Genomic DNA, 19,381 nt, shown 5'->3' with positions numbered 1-19,381 from the left:
GTCTCAATTAGCTGCTTACCAACCAGGTGGCTTTGAACAAGGTACCTCCACTCTCTGTGCCACTCACCTGAAAAGTACCAGGAATAATCCCCCCTAAGGGACTGTGGTGAGGTCTCATCAGGTGCACGAAAGGAGCCTTGGACACGTGCTCCTCTGCACCGACCCCCTCTACCCAGTGTCTGCACGAGGGCGTGAGCATCTATGGGCGTAGGAACTTATTCTTAGTCGATGTTACTTGTCCCAGTGCCGAGCATAGTGCTTTGCCTAGTGTAAAAATAAGAGAAAAATAAAATAAAAACTAACTTATAGGTGCCTCCAGAATCCAGACCAGAGTTTTGTACTCAGACATCCCTTAGCAAAACCTGTTCACAAACTAGCAAATCCCTGCTGCCCCCTGTCCTCAGAACAAAAACTTGCTCTGTGTACTCAAACAGTCTGAAACAAAAGTCAAACCTGGAGTCTGTCATATAGAGTGAAGTAAGTCAGGAGAAAAACAAATACCGTATGCTAACACACATATATGGAATCTAAGAAAAAAAAAAAAAGGTCATGAAGAACCTAGGGGTAAGACAGGAATAAAGACACAGACCTACTAGAGAACGGACTTGAGGATACGGGGAGGGGGAAGGGTAAGCTGGGATGAAGTGAGAGAGTGGCATGGACATATATACACTACCAAACCTAAGGTAGACAGCTAGTGGGAAGCAGCTGCATAGCACAGGGAGATCAGCTCGGGGCTTGGTGACCGCCTGGAGGGGTGGGATAGGGAGGGTGGGAGGGAGGGAGACGCAAGAGGGAAGAGATATGGGGATATATATAAATGTATAACTGATTCACTTTGTTATAAAGCAGAAACTAACACACCATTGTAAAGCAATTATACTCCAATAAAGATGTTAAAAAAAAAAAAAAAAAAAAGCAGTTGACGTGTGTCCTGACTGGGAAACTGAAACTGTTTTTTCTTCCTGCTGGAAACTGAAAGTTATTGTCAATATGGACGCCAGGCTTCAGAGCAAGAGAATGGTTTTGGATGTTGGGACATGGGAGCAGACATTTCAAGGACTGATCTGGCAGGAGAAACCCCAGGCAAGATGGACCCTGAAGATGGATGAGAACCTTCGGCCAGACTGCGCAGCCCTAGGGTGGAAGCAATACAAGCAGAGAGCATTTGGCAGGTATGTGAGAGTCTGTCCAGCCATGGGCCTTTCTGAGCCAAGAGGTTCAGCTAAGCACTGATGATTCTTCTGAGAGCTTGTTAAAAGAATATGTGTCAACAGGCTCTTCATGCTTTTGTAATCACAGTGTTCTTTAAGATGGAAATGATAAGGCTCTAAGCCTCTATTTTGCTTAATGGTAGGAAATTTTTTATTTTACTAGGCTTCCTCCCTAAGTATTTCTGGAAATCCCCAGGGAATACCATAAATCTGCCCTCCTATTCGCTCACCACAATTTATTCTAGACTGCTTCTATATAGAGACCTGCTCTCCCCCATCAGTCCTGTCTGGCTTCCCCCGGCTGCAGGAGCCCTAAGAGCCTAGTCCTGGTCAGTACCAGCCTAGGACTGGGGCCTTCCTTTATAGCCCCAAGAATTGATTAAGGCCAAGCAATGGCTTTGAACATTACTTTACTGAAGGCCTGAAGATAATCGGAGGGATTGATGCTGCAAGAAATTAAAACCTGGTTCTTGGCGTCCCTAAATACTGCCCCTCCCTTATTGTCTGTCTCCCTCTTTAACTTCCAATGAGCCTCTAAGTTGCAGGAACCAGCTTCCTTGCCCATGCAGAAGGGTGAGAAATGCTGACTTGGACAAGACTTGGACAATCAAGTCTTCTCTTTTTATATGGCATGCAGGGACTTTTGCTTCACTTTCCACCTCACCTGTTATCCTGCTTCCCTGCCTGCCCCCATCCTGCCTCAGGTGTCCTCTGTTCCATTCCTTATGGGTTATTAGCCATGCCATAAATTTTCAGACTTCTATACCCTTGTCTATGATGTTCTGCCTGTTCAGCAGGCCCTTTCTTCCTCCCTCCCTCTCTCCCTACTTGTCCCTCAAGGACTAACTCAAGTACCCTGGTCTTCCTAGGGAGAGTAAGTGTTCTTTCTTCCTTCTCCATTCCCATAAGATAGTGAATGGTTCCCTCTCTCTCTCTCTCTCTCTCTCTCTCTCTCTCTCTCTATATATATATATATATATATATATATGTTTCTAATACATTTATAAATAACATATGTTCATATATTACATATTACAGAACATATATATTTATATATAATTATTTTTAGCTGCAGAATCCATTGTTTACGTGAAGCTTCCCGGGGCTCTACACAGTTTTCAAGCCATTGGCCACAGCCCACATAGCAGTCATTCTGTTCTGCTTGGAACCTGGTGAACTATGTAAGAGTCTCTCTTTGCACCAGCCAGAGCTCTTTGAGGGACTCATGATGTCTTCTATCAGTTTGGCACTGCCACAAATGGACAGGTGCTTTTCTTGTTCAGATGAATTGACCTGATAATCATTCTGAGTTGGGAAAAGCAACGGATCAGCATAGTTTTAGAAAAATATCAACCAGCTTTTGAAAAGCACTTTGTAGTTTACAAAATGCTTTCACATATATTATCTCATTTAATGTTGACAATATAACCCTTGAATATTTTTCCCTTGAATATTTTATGGATGTAAAAGTTGAGGCTTAGAGTAGTGTTTTTTCCAAACTCCCCCTGTTGTAAACTATGGACTTAAGTCTCCAGCCCATGTATTATGGTTCCAGGTCCTAAGTCAGGTACAAAACTAACCACATTGCTCAATAGATTTGATGTGGTATAGTAGGTAGATAATGTTGGGATTGGAAACATGGCTCTACCTCTTAACTTTGTGTGTCCTTAAGCAAGTTGTGTATTGTTTTATGATTCAGTTTCCTTATCTGCATATTGGGCTCAATAATGCCTACCTCAGAAGAGTGCTTTAAAGATAAAATGGGATAACATTATAAAACATTGCCTCAAAATAGGTACTTTACAAGAGTTTTCTATGACCTTGTGAAGACCAAATTTCACTGGCAAATGGCAGAAAGGTTTTTCCCTCTGAGACATCCAGAGGTGTTTTACTGGCAAAGAGGCAGACTTGGTACCACATATAGGTGGGAGTTCAATGGGCCACAGGAGAAAGCTTTATTAGAAATGCAGTCCCTCTCATTCTTGTCAAATTGGCAATATCACATACACTTTTTCAAGTTGAAGGGGTTCTTAGAGACTGGGGCCAGGCCCATTTCCCTGGCCTTGGTCAACAATTAGCTGAGGGCACGATGATCTTCTCTCTGTAGGTTCCGGTGTTCCTCATGCCGTCGAAGCTGGGCTTCCGCCCAAGTGCAGATCCTATTTCACATGTACCTGGAGCAACAGAAGTCCCAGGGAAAGGTGCTTGTGCGGCTCTTTGGTCAGAGGTGCCGGAAGTGTTCCCAGTCTCAATTTGAGAAGCCTGAGTTCTCCCTGGATAGCACCAAGAGGATTCTGAACAACCTGGTGCAGCGTATTCTGGAGAGATTCTACAGAAATGGCATCAGGAAGGTTTTGGAGAAGCCAGTGATCCAGGAGGTGCCTTTGGATGGGCACCATGATGTGGTCAATTGTGAGGCATGTGCTCTGGGCTTCTGTATACAGAACTTATATAACTGCATGACAGAGCCGGCCAGATCCTCTCTCTCCTACATGAAGACTGGGATCTCCTCCCCTCACCTTGGTGACGTGTGTGGCCAAAACCAAGCTAGGAACCAGTCAGCTGAGGCACAGGAGACTCAGGGAAGTGGGTATTCCTGCACCCATAGAGGCCCAGGGCCCAGCCATGCCACTGCTGGGATCCAAGTGCCTGGGGCAGGCCCTCAGCTCAAATGGGAGACAGGCCGACTGCTCACACCAGGGGCAGACCGGCAGGCTGCACAGGGAACAGGCGCACAGCCCATCCGAGTAGCAGGATCACTTCCCCCAGGGTGGACAGACCCACAGCCCAGACAAGCAATAGGTCCATTACCTAAAGGGTTGGCACATTCACAATCCACACTGGGGACAGGACCACAGACCCCCCGGCTGACATATTCTCAGGCTATAAAGATGTCAGGCCAGCAGTTGACACAGGACGCACAAGCCACCCAAGGGGCAGGTCGTCAGGCCACAAAGGTGACAGATCCACAGCCCACACAGGGGACAATCCCAAGGGCCACATCAAGGTCAGACACTCAGTCTACAAGGAGGGCAGGCCCCTCACCACTGGGGTCAAACTCACAGCCCACACGGGGAACAGGCCCCATGACTACATGTAGGCCACCAAAAAATTCCCTTAACCAAGAGCAGCAGTTCAGTTGGGGCTATGTCTATGTTGTGGCTCTGTTTAACTTTTTTTTTGGTATCTAAATGCCTATAAGTAGAACGATGAAAAAAGACTTGTCTTCTCTTGTCTTAAATCCATGGTAATCAATGAACTGGCTGCCATTTTAATATGACAGAATTTGCTTTGGGACCAATGCAAGGTCAAATTTATAGAATAAGAACTGGTTCCTGGACCTCCTTTGCAGATAGTTTAAAACATGACCTAGGGCTTCCCTGGTGGCACAGTGGTTGAGACCGCCTGCCGATGCAGGGGACACGGGTTCGTGCCCCGGTCCAGGAAGATCCCACATGCCACAGAGCAGCTGGGCCCATGAGCCATGGCCGCTGAGCCTGCGCGTCTGGAGCCTGTGCTCCGCAACGGGAGAGGCCACAGTGGTGAGAGGCCCGCATACCACAAAAAAAAAAAAAAACATGACCTAGCAGATAATGGACTCAATAATAAATATTTGTTAAATCATTAAAAGATTTTTACTCATGCATTCACTCATTCATTGATATCAATATATATAGACCATATCTTGACAAGAACTGAGGGTCCTGAGTTTCATCAGAAAGTTATTGTAGTAGGCTGAATAATGGTTCCCCCAAAATGCCCATGTCCTAATATGTTACTTTACATGGCTAAAGGGACTTTTCAGATGTAACTAATTTAAGGATCTTGAGATGAGGAGATTATCCTGTGTTATCCAAATGGCCAAATGTAATCACATGGTTTTTTATAGGAGGGAGGCAAGAGGGTCACTGTCAGAAAAAGGAAAGTTAACTATAGAACCAGAGGTTGAAGTGATGTGCTCTGAAGGTGGAGGAAGGGGTCACGAGCCAAGGAATGCAAGCAGCCTTTGGAAGCTCATAACGGCAAAGAAATATATTCTCCCCTAGAGCCTCCAGAAGGAACCAGCTCTGCTGACACGTGACTTTAGCCAAATGAGGCTGATATTTGACTTCTAACCTCCAAAACCATGAGAAAGTAAATTTGTGTTGTTTTAAGGCACTAAATTCATGGTAATTTGTTACAGCAGCAAAAGGAAATTAATACAGTTATCAGTATCACTGCAGGGATCAGGCAGTTATGTTTTGGGTATGCTTTAGCTTTAACAACAACAAAAAAAAGAGTATAGATTAGAAATATTGACATACACATCCCCTCTTTTTCTTTTTTCTCTCCTACATAAACCCACCCAAATATCCCCATCCTAAAGAGATTTTCTAAAGCTTTATCAAATCAAAGGGAATCTGTTTAAAATGGAGGTATTTGGGTGGGCTTAAGTAGTTTGGTGACCCTTGGAGCTATCATATTCTCTCACTCCTTCTAGCATTGGATTGGGAATCATGTAAGAACATGCCAATCCTGAGATCTTGTGATGCATAGCTACATCTTTCACTCTCTCTTTCCATCTGTCTGCTAGGCATTTCTACATGGTTCTCGTACTACCATCTCTACCTTCCCACATTCAAAATCAAGCTCATCAACATCTCTGACTTTCTTGTTCAAATTTGCCCTAGTCACTCAAGCTTATCACCTAAGAGTCATTTTTAACTTCTCCTTTTCACCAATGCTTATTGTCCCTTCTTTTGTCAAGTTGCTCCCATCTCTTGCCACTAAGTTTTCCTATCAACCCCTCTCCCCAACCAGTTCAGGGACTTGGATTATTGAAATAATGAGGGGATTTGGATTTTACCTCATAGACAGTGGGGAGTCATTGCAAGCATTTGAGAATATGGGCAATTTGAGTAGAGTAACAGTTTAAAAATATTATATCTTTCTGGAAAAGAACGGAGTATAGGATAGAACCAGTTAGGATTCTGGCTTGAAATAGGAGAGTGGTAAACACAGAGAGGGGTTCTTGCAGACAATAAATATCTTGAAGGAATTTGAAGACAATGAAATGCAAGATGGCAGAAAACCCAAGGATGAAAACACTTCCTTTTTTTTCTGGCCATCTCTTTTCATTGCCTCCCATCAGCACTCTCCATTTATACATGCCCCCATCCTCAAACCACTTTACTAAATGTCTGTATTCCTCCTGTTTTCATACCTTTTTGCTTCTTTCATAAAGAACATACACATGAGGACTAGAGACTTTATTTCTGGCTTGGTTATAAGATATGACTGGTGCAGGTCATTATCCCTCCCTGAACCTCAGTTTCTCCATCTGTAAAATAGGTTAATGACTTCTAATTAAACATAGAGGATTGAACACATACATTTCCTTCTGATCACTCTTGAAATCCCACTGCGTGACAGTAAAAGGGGGGAAAAAAGGCATCAATTCACAAGGCAAAGAGCATGGGTGGAAGCTACAAAACGGATAGATTAGTGATGGGTTACTGACTTAGCAGAGAGATCTGGAATACAAGATAGGCAAAGGAAAACCAAGGTGCAAGGCAATTGATGTGGCGCAATTTCATAAAAGTTCAAAAACTGTAGGCAACAAGTAGCTCTGAATGTGGGTGTTAGGAAGCCTGAAGTGGAAGGATTGGTTGAAAGCCTTTAGAAAAAGTCCTTTTCCCCACTTCGATGCAGCCTTGTACCCACTCTTAACTCATTCCAGGGTGAGGAATGGATGTTTATTCTCTGAAGACATTGACCCAGAGGGACTCTGGGCTTAGGAACTTGGGCATAGTTAAGGGAGGGGGTACCAACCAGCAATCAGAAAGATGGTGAAAGTCTACATACTGACTAGAGGCACTCCTTTAGCCCACTACCAAATCTAGGAGCCAGCATTATATCCTACTAACCCTTCCCTCAAATACACAAAGAATGGACAGTTCCTCATTGGGAAAACTGATCAGCTCAAGAGAGAGAAAAAAATACATATACTGAAATCGGGGAAGGGGGTTCCTCCAATGAAATGACCAACTCAGATCATATAGTACTGTAGTACATATTTATTGAAAAAAAATCTGTGTATAAGTGGACCCATGCTGTTCAAACCCATGTTGTTCAAGTGTCAACTGTATATGTAAACTACTAGAAATAATAAGGGGAAAAATTCTGTATGCAAGGAAAGTAAGATGTGTTTTTGGCTAAGAAAAGGTATGAGATATGGAGATGCATTTTTGTTAATGGAAAAGAAAGTAAATTTGTCCTAAAGTAATACTGATTATTTCAGAATTGAAAAGAGGAAAACAGAAAAATAGAGGACAAATTATGGACATATCTATATCTGTAACTATAGAGAGAGAGGGAGATAAAGCATGAGCATGGGAAATTTTACCTTGTCTAATCAAGCTGGCTAAAATTGAATTGTTATTAAAAGTGTTTTTTAAATAAGCCTTAATATTAATATTGTACTTACATAAAACTAAAACTTGATATTTTTTTCATATACTGAAAAGACAAAGTTTTACTGGACTGTTGGTCTGCTCCTGATAAGAGACTGTGAAAGGTTTTTCTTTACCTATTAAATAACCTTCCTAAAAAACAGAAGTTCTGTGTTTTATCAAAATAATTTCCTGTGCTTCATGTCATCTTAATCAGGTCTTTGATAACTTAAGAAAACTGAATCTTCTTAATATTAAGAGTGAAGTTTTATTAACAACTATGTAACATTCTATATTTGCCTTTGAAACACTTTACTGTCACTTTGTCACACAGATTATTAAGTATTGTATATTAATAATCTGGCATCCTATTTAGTCAAGTATCCAAACCTTTTGATATTTTTCACAAACCTCCCAAAATTAAATTCTAAATAAAGTCTTTTTGACCTCGAACTAATTTGGGGATTTCCCAGAGGGTCCCTGGAACATCTCAAAAGATTTGTTCTCTCTCCTTTTTAAAAAAAAAAAATTGAAGTATAATTGTTTTACAATGTTTTGTTAGTTTCTGGTGAACAGAAGAGTGATTTAATTATATATATATATATATATATATATATATATATATATATATATATATATATATATATACTTTTTCATTATTTTTTTCCATTATGGTTTATTACAGGATGTTGACTATAGTTCCCTGTGCTATACAGTGGGACCTTGTTGTTCATCTATTTTATATATAATAGTTTGTATCTGCTAATCCCAAATACCTAACTTATCCCTCCATCACCCCCTCTCCCCTTTGGTAACCATAAGTTTGTTTTCTATCTCTGTTACTCTGTTTCTGTTTTGTATACAGATTCATTTGTATTAATTTTTTAGATTCCACATATACGTGCTACCATATTTGTTCTCTCTCTTTATAGAGGAGAGATGATGAACTAATTAGGCTTGTTTGATATGTTGGATTATGTGAGAAGCATTGCCAAATAAATGATGCTAAACCTTCTTAGATTATATTTGTGTGGCTACATGTTATTTATACGTGTTCTAGAAATTGTATAAAATCTGATATGTCCTGGTATATTATCACTTTTAATTCTAATTATTATCTTGAAGTGTTATGTGTTACAGAAATAAGCAAATTTCTTTGTCAACTGCATTATAATGAACTGTCATGAGATCTTTAACCATGGCCATTTTAAAGTCTTTGTCATTTACAGAGAGTTACTCTTTTACTTTTATGCTTTTGAAGATATGTTTCATTTTCAGAGAGATTCATGGAGCAAGCTCAAACAAGTACTCTAGAGTACAGGTTTCTGATAACTTTAAGATCATAAAACTGAACTGGGTAGGAATTTCCAGAACTCATGGAAAAACTGGATTCAAGCAGAACAAGAATAACATGGGACTGAATGAACTGATGAGGATGATTATAATTTTATGATTTTTATTTGAAACATTGCTGATTTTTAAAACTGTTTTAGTTTTTCCAGATTTGAGGGAAACCCTCCCTCTTTTCTCTTACACTATCAACAAAGATGACTTATTTATCTTTTTCTCCCTTCTTGATCCTTCTATAATTCATAAACTCTCAGTGAGTATTCTTATTTTCATGGTAATATATTTATTTGCATAAGTTCAATAAGAATCTGTTCTTATAACAGGACACAGTTGGAAACACTGGTTATATTATCAAGGCTTTGACTAGGATGTCAGGTTTGAGAACGTGCATAGACTCAGATATAACCAGAAAACTTAAAGGAACTAAGGCTGACTTTATGAAGCCAATAAAACCCCTTGGAAATACCGGCCTGCCCTTGCTTACAAGGTTCCCAGCAACCTAATCAGGTGACTAAGGAAGGTCACTTCCTGGTAGGTACAAGAGCCTCAAGATACTTTGGGGACCTTGAGAAGAGACGAACTCACCCAAATCTATATGTATTGCAGGAAATTTCTGATGGTGAGTCCTTGATTTGGCTTCCTGGCCTTAAGAGGCTTTTAAAAGTTCAAACTGATATTTCTTAAGAAAAGTTCCAGCAAACAGATTTAAAAGAGCCTCTGTGATCAATCACTATTCTTGCTGCACTTATGTAAATAATCAGGTCAATTTTTTGGAACTAGATGTATTTTGCAAAAATATTAGACTTAATTTGGCTCTCTTTTATAGAAATGAGGGTCATTTTAGAGAGAAAAAGTATGTTTCTATAACACAGCTTTGTGGATATTAGATTCTAGTGCTGTTAATTGTCTTTGCGGTTTTGTTATTTACCTGTAAACTGAACTGAATCCTGAATTCTTCTAGTTTCCTCCAATATCTGGCTATAACACCCCAAACTAATGTTTCCAATTTTCTCTTACCCTCTTGACTTGGAATCACTAAGAACAAAAGCTGCACTATTCCCTGAAACCCTTCAAACTGAATGTGAACGACTTGATACAAACTTCAGAGAAATCACCACAACAGCTTATGTGTAGGCCATCTTTGTGTCTGCTGCTGTGTGCACCACTCAGAAAGTTTACTTGAACACATGATGACCTCATTAGAGACATTCAAACTACAGAAGATGCTTTGACCCCAAAATCTAGAGAATTCTCTAGAAATCTTCTTGACTGACTGCCCTCAGAACTCAGACTGGGTTTTCAGTCTGCTGCAATCATCAAGCTTTGTTTTTCTTTTGTTTCCATAGAAATGCCTTATTAAATACCTGATTTCTCACACAATATAGGCCTAATTTGGGGAGCTCAAATACAAGACAACCTCCTGAAATGAGACACGACCATTTAACTGAACTGACCTATTCTCAAGATGGAGATTAGTTTAATAAGATATGAAGCAATCTATCAACTTAGCTTCTGGGTTGTGAAACTTCTTGTTTGAAGTTTCAAAGGCAGGACTGAAGAGGAGCAGAATTTGTTATCCTAAAACATGCCTCTTCAGCATAAGGATTATTTTAAGCTGGCTATTTTTAAGAAACAGCAGACAGAGGAGAAGCTCTGAGAACTGAGTAGAAGTTACCCTTTTGTAAGAGACATTTATATTTATAAGGGAAATCTCCATGCGTGAGAGTGTCTCCCTCTCTGTATCAGGAAGAGAAGGATGATTCTAAATCTCTAGAAACTCTTTGCAGTGGAGAAGGTAAGGACTTAAATCTGTATAACAACCTTACTCTTATTTACTATGTTTTCCTGGTCACCTTCCATGACTGACTCCTCACCCTCAACATCTTCTTTTGTCTTTAGCTGAATATCTAACATGATGATTCTGACCACCTTGGGGAGTTACTCGGTTTCCCTGGGTCTCTCCCACGTATACATGAAGGTATACATGTTATACTTTTATTTGACATTCTCTTGTTAATCTGTCTTATATCAATTTAATTATTAGACCAGCCAAAGAACCTAGAAGGAAAGAAAGGGAAATCTTTCCACTCCTATACAGCCCAGGAAGCATTACTCTACCTCCATGCTTGGTAATTAACTTGAATTATGAAATAATGGATTGGGATGTTACTGGAGGGAAGAAAGAAATGGAGAGAAATTCAGCAGCACCTAACCAAGCCATGAGGAAGTATTATCAGTCAGGCCAGGCAGCCAAACTGGGATCAGAAACAAAATATATATATATATTTATTTATTTATTTTATGAACACTGTAAGCACAGAGATAATTCTCAGCCAAACAGAGATCTGACATGAGAGGACTCAGCAAAAAACTCCTGTTAACAAAATCAGTCATCCCCTAAAATGGAAACGTTTTTCATTAATGAGAGTCCAGAGCCAAAAGCTATGGATTTCAAGGAATGCTGAATGCATCCACTGACCTTTCTTGACCTGCTTTTCTTGTTCTGTGCTACCATCTATCCTTTACATCTTCACCCCTGGTTAATTCAAGGCACTTTCAGCTTGTGCATTATGTCTGAACATCCTCAGGCCAAGAAGTCACAGGGATGGAAGACTCTGGAGGTTTGGAAGGACAGATTTATCAGATGTCAGAGCCAGAAGCAGGTTTAGAGAGGAATCCTGACCCACCTCTTTGCAGCAGTGGGAGGGAAGGGAGTAGCTGTTTGACTCCTGGTCCCTCAGCAGAGGCCAAATGTCATCAATTTCCACTTAGGGATGTCAAAAAGATGAACACTCAGGGGTGAAGCCTTACCCTTGGGATTAAACTAAAAGCCTGCAGTGTGGAACTAGGAATTTCTGAGGTTTATAGTGGGAAGTAGGGAATGGTTGGAGGAGACAAAGGCAGGGGAACGGAGTAAATTGGGTGAAACAACACAGTTTGGCTCCTGGAAACTTCCAAATAATCTTAGAATTGCTGCAGGCAAGCAGCATTCTGGTGTGATCTGACCACCTCTCTGGGGGCTGGATGTCTGGGAGCAGTGCTGGCAGGCACTGATTCTCAGCTCTAGAGAGTTAGTGTGGTTCTTTCTCCAGAGACCCTGGGAAGCTGGGAAAGAGGGTCTCAGATGGCTTAGTGGCTCAGATACCTTAGAGTGGGCTCTTAGAAACCCTCTAGTCCTAATGTATTTTTTTAACAGAGAAGAAAACCAAATCTTTAGAGGCATAAGATTGCCTGTTAGAGTATAATTTTTGAAAAGGTAAAATCATGTCTCTCACATAGGTGTTAAATGAACAGGTTTCAAAGATTTTATTGAGCTCATTAATTAATGAGGAAAGCAGTAAGATTTAAAACGGCACAGAGAACATTTGAGAAGCTAGGTATGTATAAGCAATTTAATGGCTTGCTGAGTTACAAGCTATCCAAAAACTGGCTTATGTTTAACCAGATCATAAACTGTAAACTTTCAGGCTATTAGTTCCACTGGGAAGAAATAATTTGCATCTTCACTGAACAAAATTTTCCTAATGAACTTTTGTCTTATAGTGAAGTAAAGTCATCCAATAAATTGAAAGTCTGCATTGAAAGAACACCCAATGATTTCTTTTGCCTATTTCCAAGTTTCAGGAAATTTTTAAAAACCTGTCCAAAATAACACTGGTGTTTGCTAGCAGATGTAGGATGACATTTGAAGTCTCTTTATACTCAACCCAATTTTGTTGTCCTTGCCACACAATCCAGAAAGACCCAGATGTACAAGAGTGAAACTGTGAATGGAAGAAGTAGTATATTCCCTACTCTGGTCTGCCCCACCTATCCACTCACTTAAGGTGTTGTGTAAGAAACACTAACCTGTGAGGACGCCCAGACTAGTTCCTTGTCCCCATATTTCCCAAACACAAAGTATGATCTCAGTACTCTCTTTCCCTCCAGTGTCCTACAGGAATCCTTAATCACCCTCCCCCACCCACCCACACACTCAGTCCTTATACTTGACTGTCTCTAGGATCCTTTTCTGCATATTCTCTATTGGAAACTTCAATAGATGTGTTCCAGTGAGGCTCAGTGACATCTTGGTGGAGATGTTACCTAAAGGGATTTAAGACTAAATGTACTCACTTGGCATAGGTATCCATTAAAGTCCCCCCAGTTCTTAAATTCAAGGATTCTGTAATAGTTTTTTTCCCAAGATAGGACTGAGAACTTGCATATAGAACCTAGGAAGCCTCAGGTGGATTTGCAAAGGTGGCATTGATTTTTTGGCTTTAGGATAACTCTAATTTCTTGGCTCTTCATTAGAGTGAATGCTAATGTCCTTCCTTTTGGGGGGGCTCCGAGGATAAGTGAGTTATTATTTGCCAAAAGATTTGGGAGCCTGAGACAAGTAACACTGAGCTGCTCACCAACAATGACAAGTCATCTACACAAACATCCATCCTTTTGTTCCTGCCAGATCTTTGTGGGTGGCAGAGATTGGAATAATTTCATTACCAGAGTTCATCAGACTTGCCAGTGTCTCTTTAAGATTGCCTTTTTCAAAATTACTTTGTTTGTCTGAAATGGAATTCAGGTAGATAAGGGGTAGCTATTAACCATTCAAAAGATAACATGATGGGGATGAATCATCTACCCCAAGGCCCTGATTTTGAGGCTTGCTTTTGTATTCTTTTTATCCTCTAGATAAAAAGAAAAAAAATTTTAAGAATGAATTTCTTATGGTTAGTGTTAAAAAAAAAAAAAAGGACCACAAGCCCAGAATGGAGTCACTTGTGCTAGGCCCCAGATCAACAAACCAAGACCTAATACCTAACTTAATTACAGTTTCAGCCTTTCCCAGGAATGGAATCTTAAACTAGTCAATCTGGAATCACTTGGTCAGTACCAGTGAAGAAATCTGCCTGATAGACCCCTGCTGGCTCCTAAAGGAAGGTGACCTCACCACAGCCAATTCATTCTTTGCTAGTTTAACTTCCATGTCCTGCTCCCTTCTGTCTTTAAAAGTCTTTGATTTTGTACAGGTCCTCGGAGCTCCTTTCTATCTTAAAGAGCACCACTTTTTTTCAGGTATTTACCTTTCTCTTGCAAAGCTCACTTGCTTCACCCCCAACCCCAAGGCCTGATTTATCCAAGGGAAATCACATACCCTGGACAGTGACTGATTCATAAAAGAACGTCGACACAAAGTTGGTCAATAAGATGCAAGAAGAAGTTTGCAGAGGGCTTCTGGGAAATCCTTCCTCACTTTTTAAATAAAATTTCCAAAAAGTGACCCTCGTATATTCTCTGGACAAACCATGCCCATGTTTGAAGTCTGGAATGTCCACAGCTGCCTCACTAGTAGGTTGAGGATGAAAACTCAGAGGAAGGGAGAGCCAGGGCCACAGGCTTATATGCACTCTAAGGTTTGCCTTACTGCTGGACTTTCTTAGAGGAGCCAATAAATTTCCCATTTGTTTAAGCCACACAAAATCCAGGGATGAAGACTGAATCATGAGTTAGGCAGACAATCCAATGGAAACGTTATCTGAAAGAGCTGGCTAAGGTAGCAGAATGTGTTATGAAGCAATGGGAGAGGAACAAAGGTACCAACACATAGGAGGATGCTGGGAATCAAGAGTCTGGGGCAAAACTTAAAGAGATTCCTGAGAATCTGGGGCATTGTTTCTGGGGTTGTGTGCTGGACAACTGATCTGTTGGTTATTGCCTTATTGTGACTCCTGGAATTCTCTTTCTTGTCTGAGTCCAAATACCACCCAGCCTTCAAGCTCTAGCTCAAAGCTTACCTCCCACGGGGAGTCTTTCCATTTGCACTGGGCCTTGTTTACTGCCCCCAGCTGAGACTTCCTTGGGATCTCTCTTCTCCACAGAATGTCTGTCATGCAGAACCTCAAAGTATCCTGGGTGAGAGTCTTGTCCCTTAAGGCCAAATGAACTAGTATGTTTCTTTGTTTCTTCTTCCACAGAGCTGAGCCCAGAGTTATTCCCAGAAATCACAAGAAAGTGAATGTTTGCAGAATAGTGTGCTGAAGTTTATTAGTGAGGGCATCTCAGTGTTCATAATGAAATCCTTTGTCAGCATGGCTTCTGAGTGTTATCCTTCCCTGGGTGCTTGGTCATACAGGGCTGCCCCACAGCTGAGTTCAGGGGGGGACCCCCTCTTCCATTCTCAGGCTGTGCTGAGAAAGACCATAGCCCTGGCTCTCAGAGAAGTTCCCAGAAATGGTGAGAGAGGTGAAGAAATCACTTTGACCTTGTTTAACTTGGAATTGTGGAATACCTGAGCTGAAATGAAGATTAAAGTTCAGAGAGGCACATTTTCCTTTTTCAGCAGGGGAAACTGAGGCAGAAGGTAGAAGGAACCAGCCTAAGGTTCTACTATTAAAGTGATCTTTAAACAATCACCATTGAGTGTATGGGGAAAGCTGAGCAACTCGGCCCATCATTTTCTTAAAGACAACTGCTTGTTTATTACTTAGGTTTCCTTTTCACTAAAAAGCTGGGCAATTTGATAGTAACTAAAAAAGGTGTCTAAAGAAATGTCCATTTTAAAAGCAATAATTACTCATATTTCGATACAGCTCTATAGTTAAAAAAATTTTTTTTATAGCTTGGTCTTTCTTACAATTGTTTTCTGGAAGGAGAGATTGTTGTTTCTATTTTAGAAATGTAGAAACCAATCTCACCCCACCCAGGTCATACTTCAGATTCAGGCCTGGAATTCCATCTCTTTTGCCTACTCCTGTGTGTATTCCTTTCTGTTCACATGGGATTGAGAAACATGAATTTTGAAAACCAGTTTGATGCCTCCAATGTTCCCAAACCTCAATTACCCTTCACAGTGGCAGAGCCCTGGCTTTTTATCAGCCTAGCTCTAATGCTAGATTTTGGGTCTAGACCCCCCTTCCTTGTCTTTGGTTGATAGTGGAGCCTTTTTAATGAAATGGCCCAGAAAATACTGCCTACTGTCTTCAAATATTAATAACTTCATTTGTTTGCAAAACTTAGGGAGGGTGTCATAAAAATTAATGAGTGTGTTGGTGGAAATCAATTGTCTTTCTGCAAAAGATTCTCTTGAGACATTGTGTAGGAAATTATGTGAATTTTTTTTTTAACTTCTGGGATAGTATATTTCTAGCTAAAGGGTATGTTTTGAGTATATTTATGATCCAGAAAATGGAGACTGTGTAAAGATCTTCTAGTCCTTTGCTTTGAAGAAAGATGAAGTTTGGAGAAAAACAATCCCAAAGAATGAAAACCCAAGGGAACCACTTCAATCAAATATTTCTCATAATTTTGGCCTGGGTATTTGTATTCCTCTTCAGTCCTTATATTTTTACACTCATAACTGGGCTAAGGTAAATCCTTACTGAGTTGGAGACAGAGCCAGGCTCAGAGAGGAGAAGAGATGTACAGAGTCTCATAGTCCAGTTAGTAGAAGAGACTGCTGATCCCCAGCCCACAATTTTTGCTGTATTACATTGTTTGTCTTTCCTGCTCTCTCTTAAAAAACAAAACAAAACAAAACAAAACAAAAACTGGGCATGGGGATAGAAGTTAGCAGTGTATTCATTTGTTCTTGTTAATTTTCCAAATTAAGGTAATTTAATTACATTGAGTTAAGATCACAATCTTTTTCCACTCTAAATCTGTGTTCATCTCAAATTTACTAGTGTCAGATGGCATCAGATAGGCTGTAGGCTTTTTGGAGGTCCAGCTATGAGGAAGTTGAATTGGAGATATATTTAGCCTGGACTGAATGGACCACACTGATGTATTTCACATCTTGAACATGGATAAAATGCACAATTTTATGTAGAGTTGGTAACATTTAAATATACCATATTAATTGCAATTTGAAAAATATATTGGAACATTTCAGTAAATCAAGTGAGAATTTACTGACTACTGATTTGGACATACATGAAGGGTACTTTATTTTCCTTTGAAAATTATTTATTGAAGAATTGAAGGAAAATTCAGATAAAAATTGGTGGATATTTATTGCATCATCTTTTCAACTTTTTTGTTTGAAAGTTTTCATAATAAAAATTCAAGGACTTTTAAAAAATTAAGGGAACACAGAATAACAGTGATCAAGACAAGCAAGGAAATTACAAAAAAAAAAAAGACAAGCAAGGAAATCGCCAGAAATTTTCTCATATTGAAAGGAAAATTGTAACAAAAACAAAAATTACCAAAGGAAGTAATTCATTAAGAAGAAGAGAGGGACTTCTTTCGTGGCAGAGTGGTTAAGAATCCACTTGCCAATGCAGGGGACATGGCTTCGAGCCCTGGTGCAGGAAGATCCCACATGCGGCAGGGCAACTAAGCCCATGTGCCACAACTGAGCCTGTGCTCTAGAGCCCAAGAGCCACAACTACTGAAGCCCGTGCACCTAGAACCCACGCTCTGCAACAAGAGAAGCCACCGCAACCGCAACGAGAAGTCTGCCACCGCAACGAAGTGTATCCCCACTTGCAGCAACTAGAGAAAGCCCACGCGTAGTAACGAAGACCCGACTCAGCCAAAAAAAAAAAAAAAAAAGCTTTAGGGAAAAGTATTATAGAGACATGAGGCTATGTCATTTTTCTGGATTTTGTGGTATCTGTCAGCATTTTACAATCTGTTATTTGTTGTGATTTCTTTTTTCATCCAAATAAATATTCACTTTTGCTCCTAATTTTGTATCCTTTTTCTTAAAGAGGGCCTGACCATATTTTACGGGCTTCAGGTCCTCCCTACCAAACCTGTGGTCCTCTAGCAGTGAGATAGGGAGAGGCTGAAGGATGGTACTTACTGAAGTGTAGGTGCAAGTTATGGAGTAAAGTGAAAAGAGGGATCATCTAGTTGGCTGGCCGCACCAAACTGAGAATGTTGGCTAACTCAGGTTATATTTATCAATAGGAGAGGTGAGGAGTGAATTGGGTGATTTCCAAAGCCTCTTAATAACAATGACAGTAATAGTCTCTACTATAACTGAGCACTTACTGCATATCATGCATTACAACAGAGGTCACAAATGATGGCCCATGGACCACTCTGCCTGCCCTCTGGTTTATAAATAAAGTTTTATTGGAAAACAGCTACAACTATACATTTAGGTGCTGTCTATGTTTATCTTTGTGCAGCATGGTTGCACAGCAGGATTGAGTAATCATGACAGACACCACATGGCTTGTAAAGTCTAAAATAATTACTATCTGGCCGTTAGAGTAAAAGTTTGCCGACTTCTGTACTATGTAGTCATTGGCTCTGTGGTACACTGTATTTTCCAAATATGCCCACAAATATAAGGGTACTGCCCAACCCACATGCTCTGGTAAAAAATGTGATCTTCTTATCCCACCTCCACCAAGGGGCGGGGTCTACTTGTATCTGAGTGGGTGGGTCAAGTGGCTGCTTTGACCAATAACATAGAATAGAATTGATGTTGTGCCATTGCAGGTAGGGCCCCAAGTTGCCTGGCAGCTTCTGCTTCCTGCCTATGGAAGCCAGCCACCATGTAAGAAGTGCAGCTACCTGAGACCACTATGTTGTGAGAAGCTCAAATCTCACAGAGAGGCCCTCACAGATGACATGCTATGTGGAGAGAGAAAATAAGGATCATGGAGGTACCAGACATGTGAGTGAAAGAGCCATCTTGGCAGTAGATCCTTCAGCCCCAGTTGCTCTGCTGATACCATGTAGATTAAGACACAGACCACCCAATCAAGTCCTTCCAGAATTTCTGACCCACAGAATCAGATGTAATAAAATGGTTGTTTTTTATCCATCAAGTTTGGGGTAGTTTTTTATGTAGCAATAGATAATTGGAATAGTAGCATATACTCCTCATCACTGCCCAGTGAGATGAGAATTATTAGTCCCAATCTATGTGTAGAGAACCAAAGTTTGAAGAAACCAAATTACATACCCATGTTACACCTCTGATAAATGGCAGAGCCAGAGTTCAAACCTGAGTCTAGCAGACTCCAAAGGCCAGGTACCTGACATGCCTACTAGCGTTGACATTCTGTGTGCGGAAAGCTGCCAAAGCTAAGAGACGATGGATCAAGCAGGAGGCTCCTGAGAAAGTTATACTCCCAGCCCTAGTGGAGTTATATGCAAGAGGGAATTTTTTAGTACCCAGCTTCCACAAAGCAGAGCAACTAATGCTGTGCCAAACATTTGTTCCCTGGCAATTCGCCTGACAACATTTCTTTTTCATCCATGATGTTTTTATTCTCTTCCAAGGCATTATGTTTTCTTTTTAAACAGCTTTATTGAGGTATAAAACACATACCATAAAATTCACCCATTATAAGTGCACAGTTAAGTGATTTCCAGTAAATTTACACAGTTGTGCAACCATCACAACCCATTTTAGAACATTTCCAAATGTTCTAAATG

General features: G+C 40.4%; 1 protein-coding gene across 1 annotated transcript; it reads left to right on the top strand.

Annotated features, from left to right (window-relative positions):
* The first annotated feature begins 882 nt into the window (after positions 1–882).
* On the top strand, positions 883–8,628 carry RTP4 (receptor transporter protein 4). The gene is made up of 2 exons (XM_082625437.1): positions 883–1,175; positions 3,322–8,628. The coding sequence occupies exons 1-2, from the start codon at positions 994–996 to the stop codon at positions 4,403–4,405; spliced, it is 1,266 nt and encodes a 421-aa protein (XP_082481563.1). The 5' UTR covers positions 883–993; the 3' UTR covers positions 4,406–8,628.
* The last annotated feature ends 10,753 nt before the right edge of the window (positions 8,629–19,381 follow it).

The sequence above is a fragment of the Mesoplodon mirus genome (genome assembly GCF_964341445.2).
Source record: "Mesoplodon mirus genome assembly, chromosome: 6".
NCBI lineage: Eukaryota > Metazoa > Chordata > Mammalia > Artiodactyla > Ziphiidae > Mesoplodon > Mesoplodon mirus.
Note: the sequence above shows the minus strand (reverse complement) of the source record. Positions and strands in the feature narration are given on the sequence as shown.

Bases quoted from the DNA above. Each gene is read 5' to 3' on its own strand.
- RTP4 (XM_082625437.1), top strand. From the start codon at position 994: ATGGACGCCAGGCTTCAGAGCAAGAGAATGGTTTTGGATGTTGGGACA. The intron at 1,176-3,321 runs GTATGTGAGAGT...TTCTCTCTGTAG, and splicing joins AAGCAGAGAGCATTTGGCAG to GTTCCGGTGTTCCTCATGCC.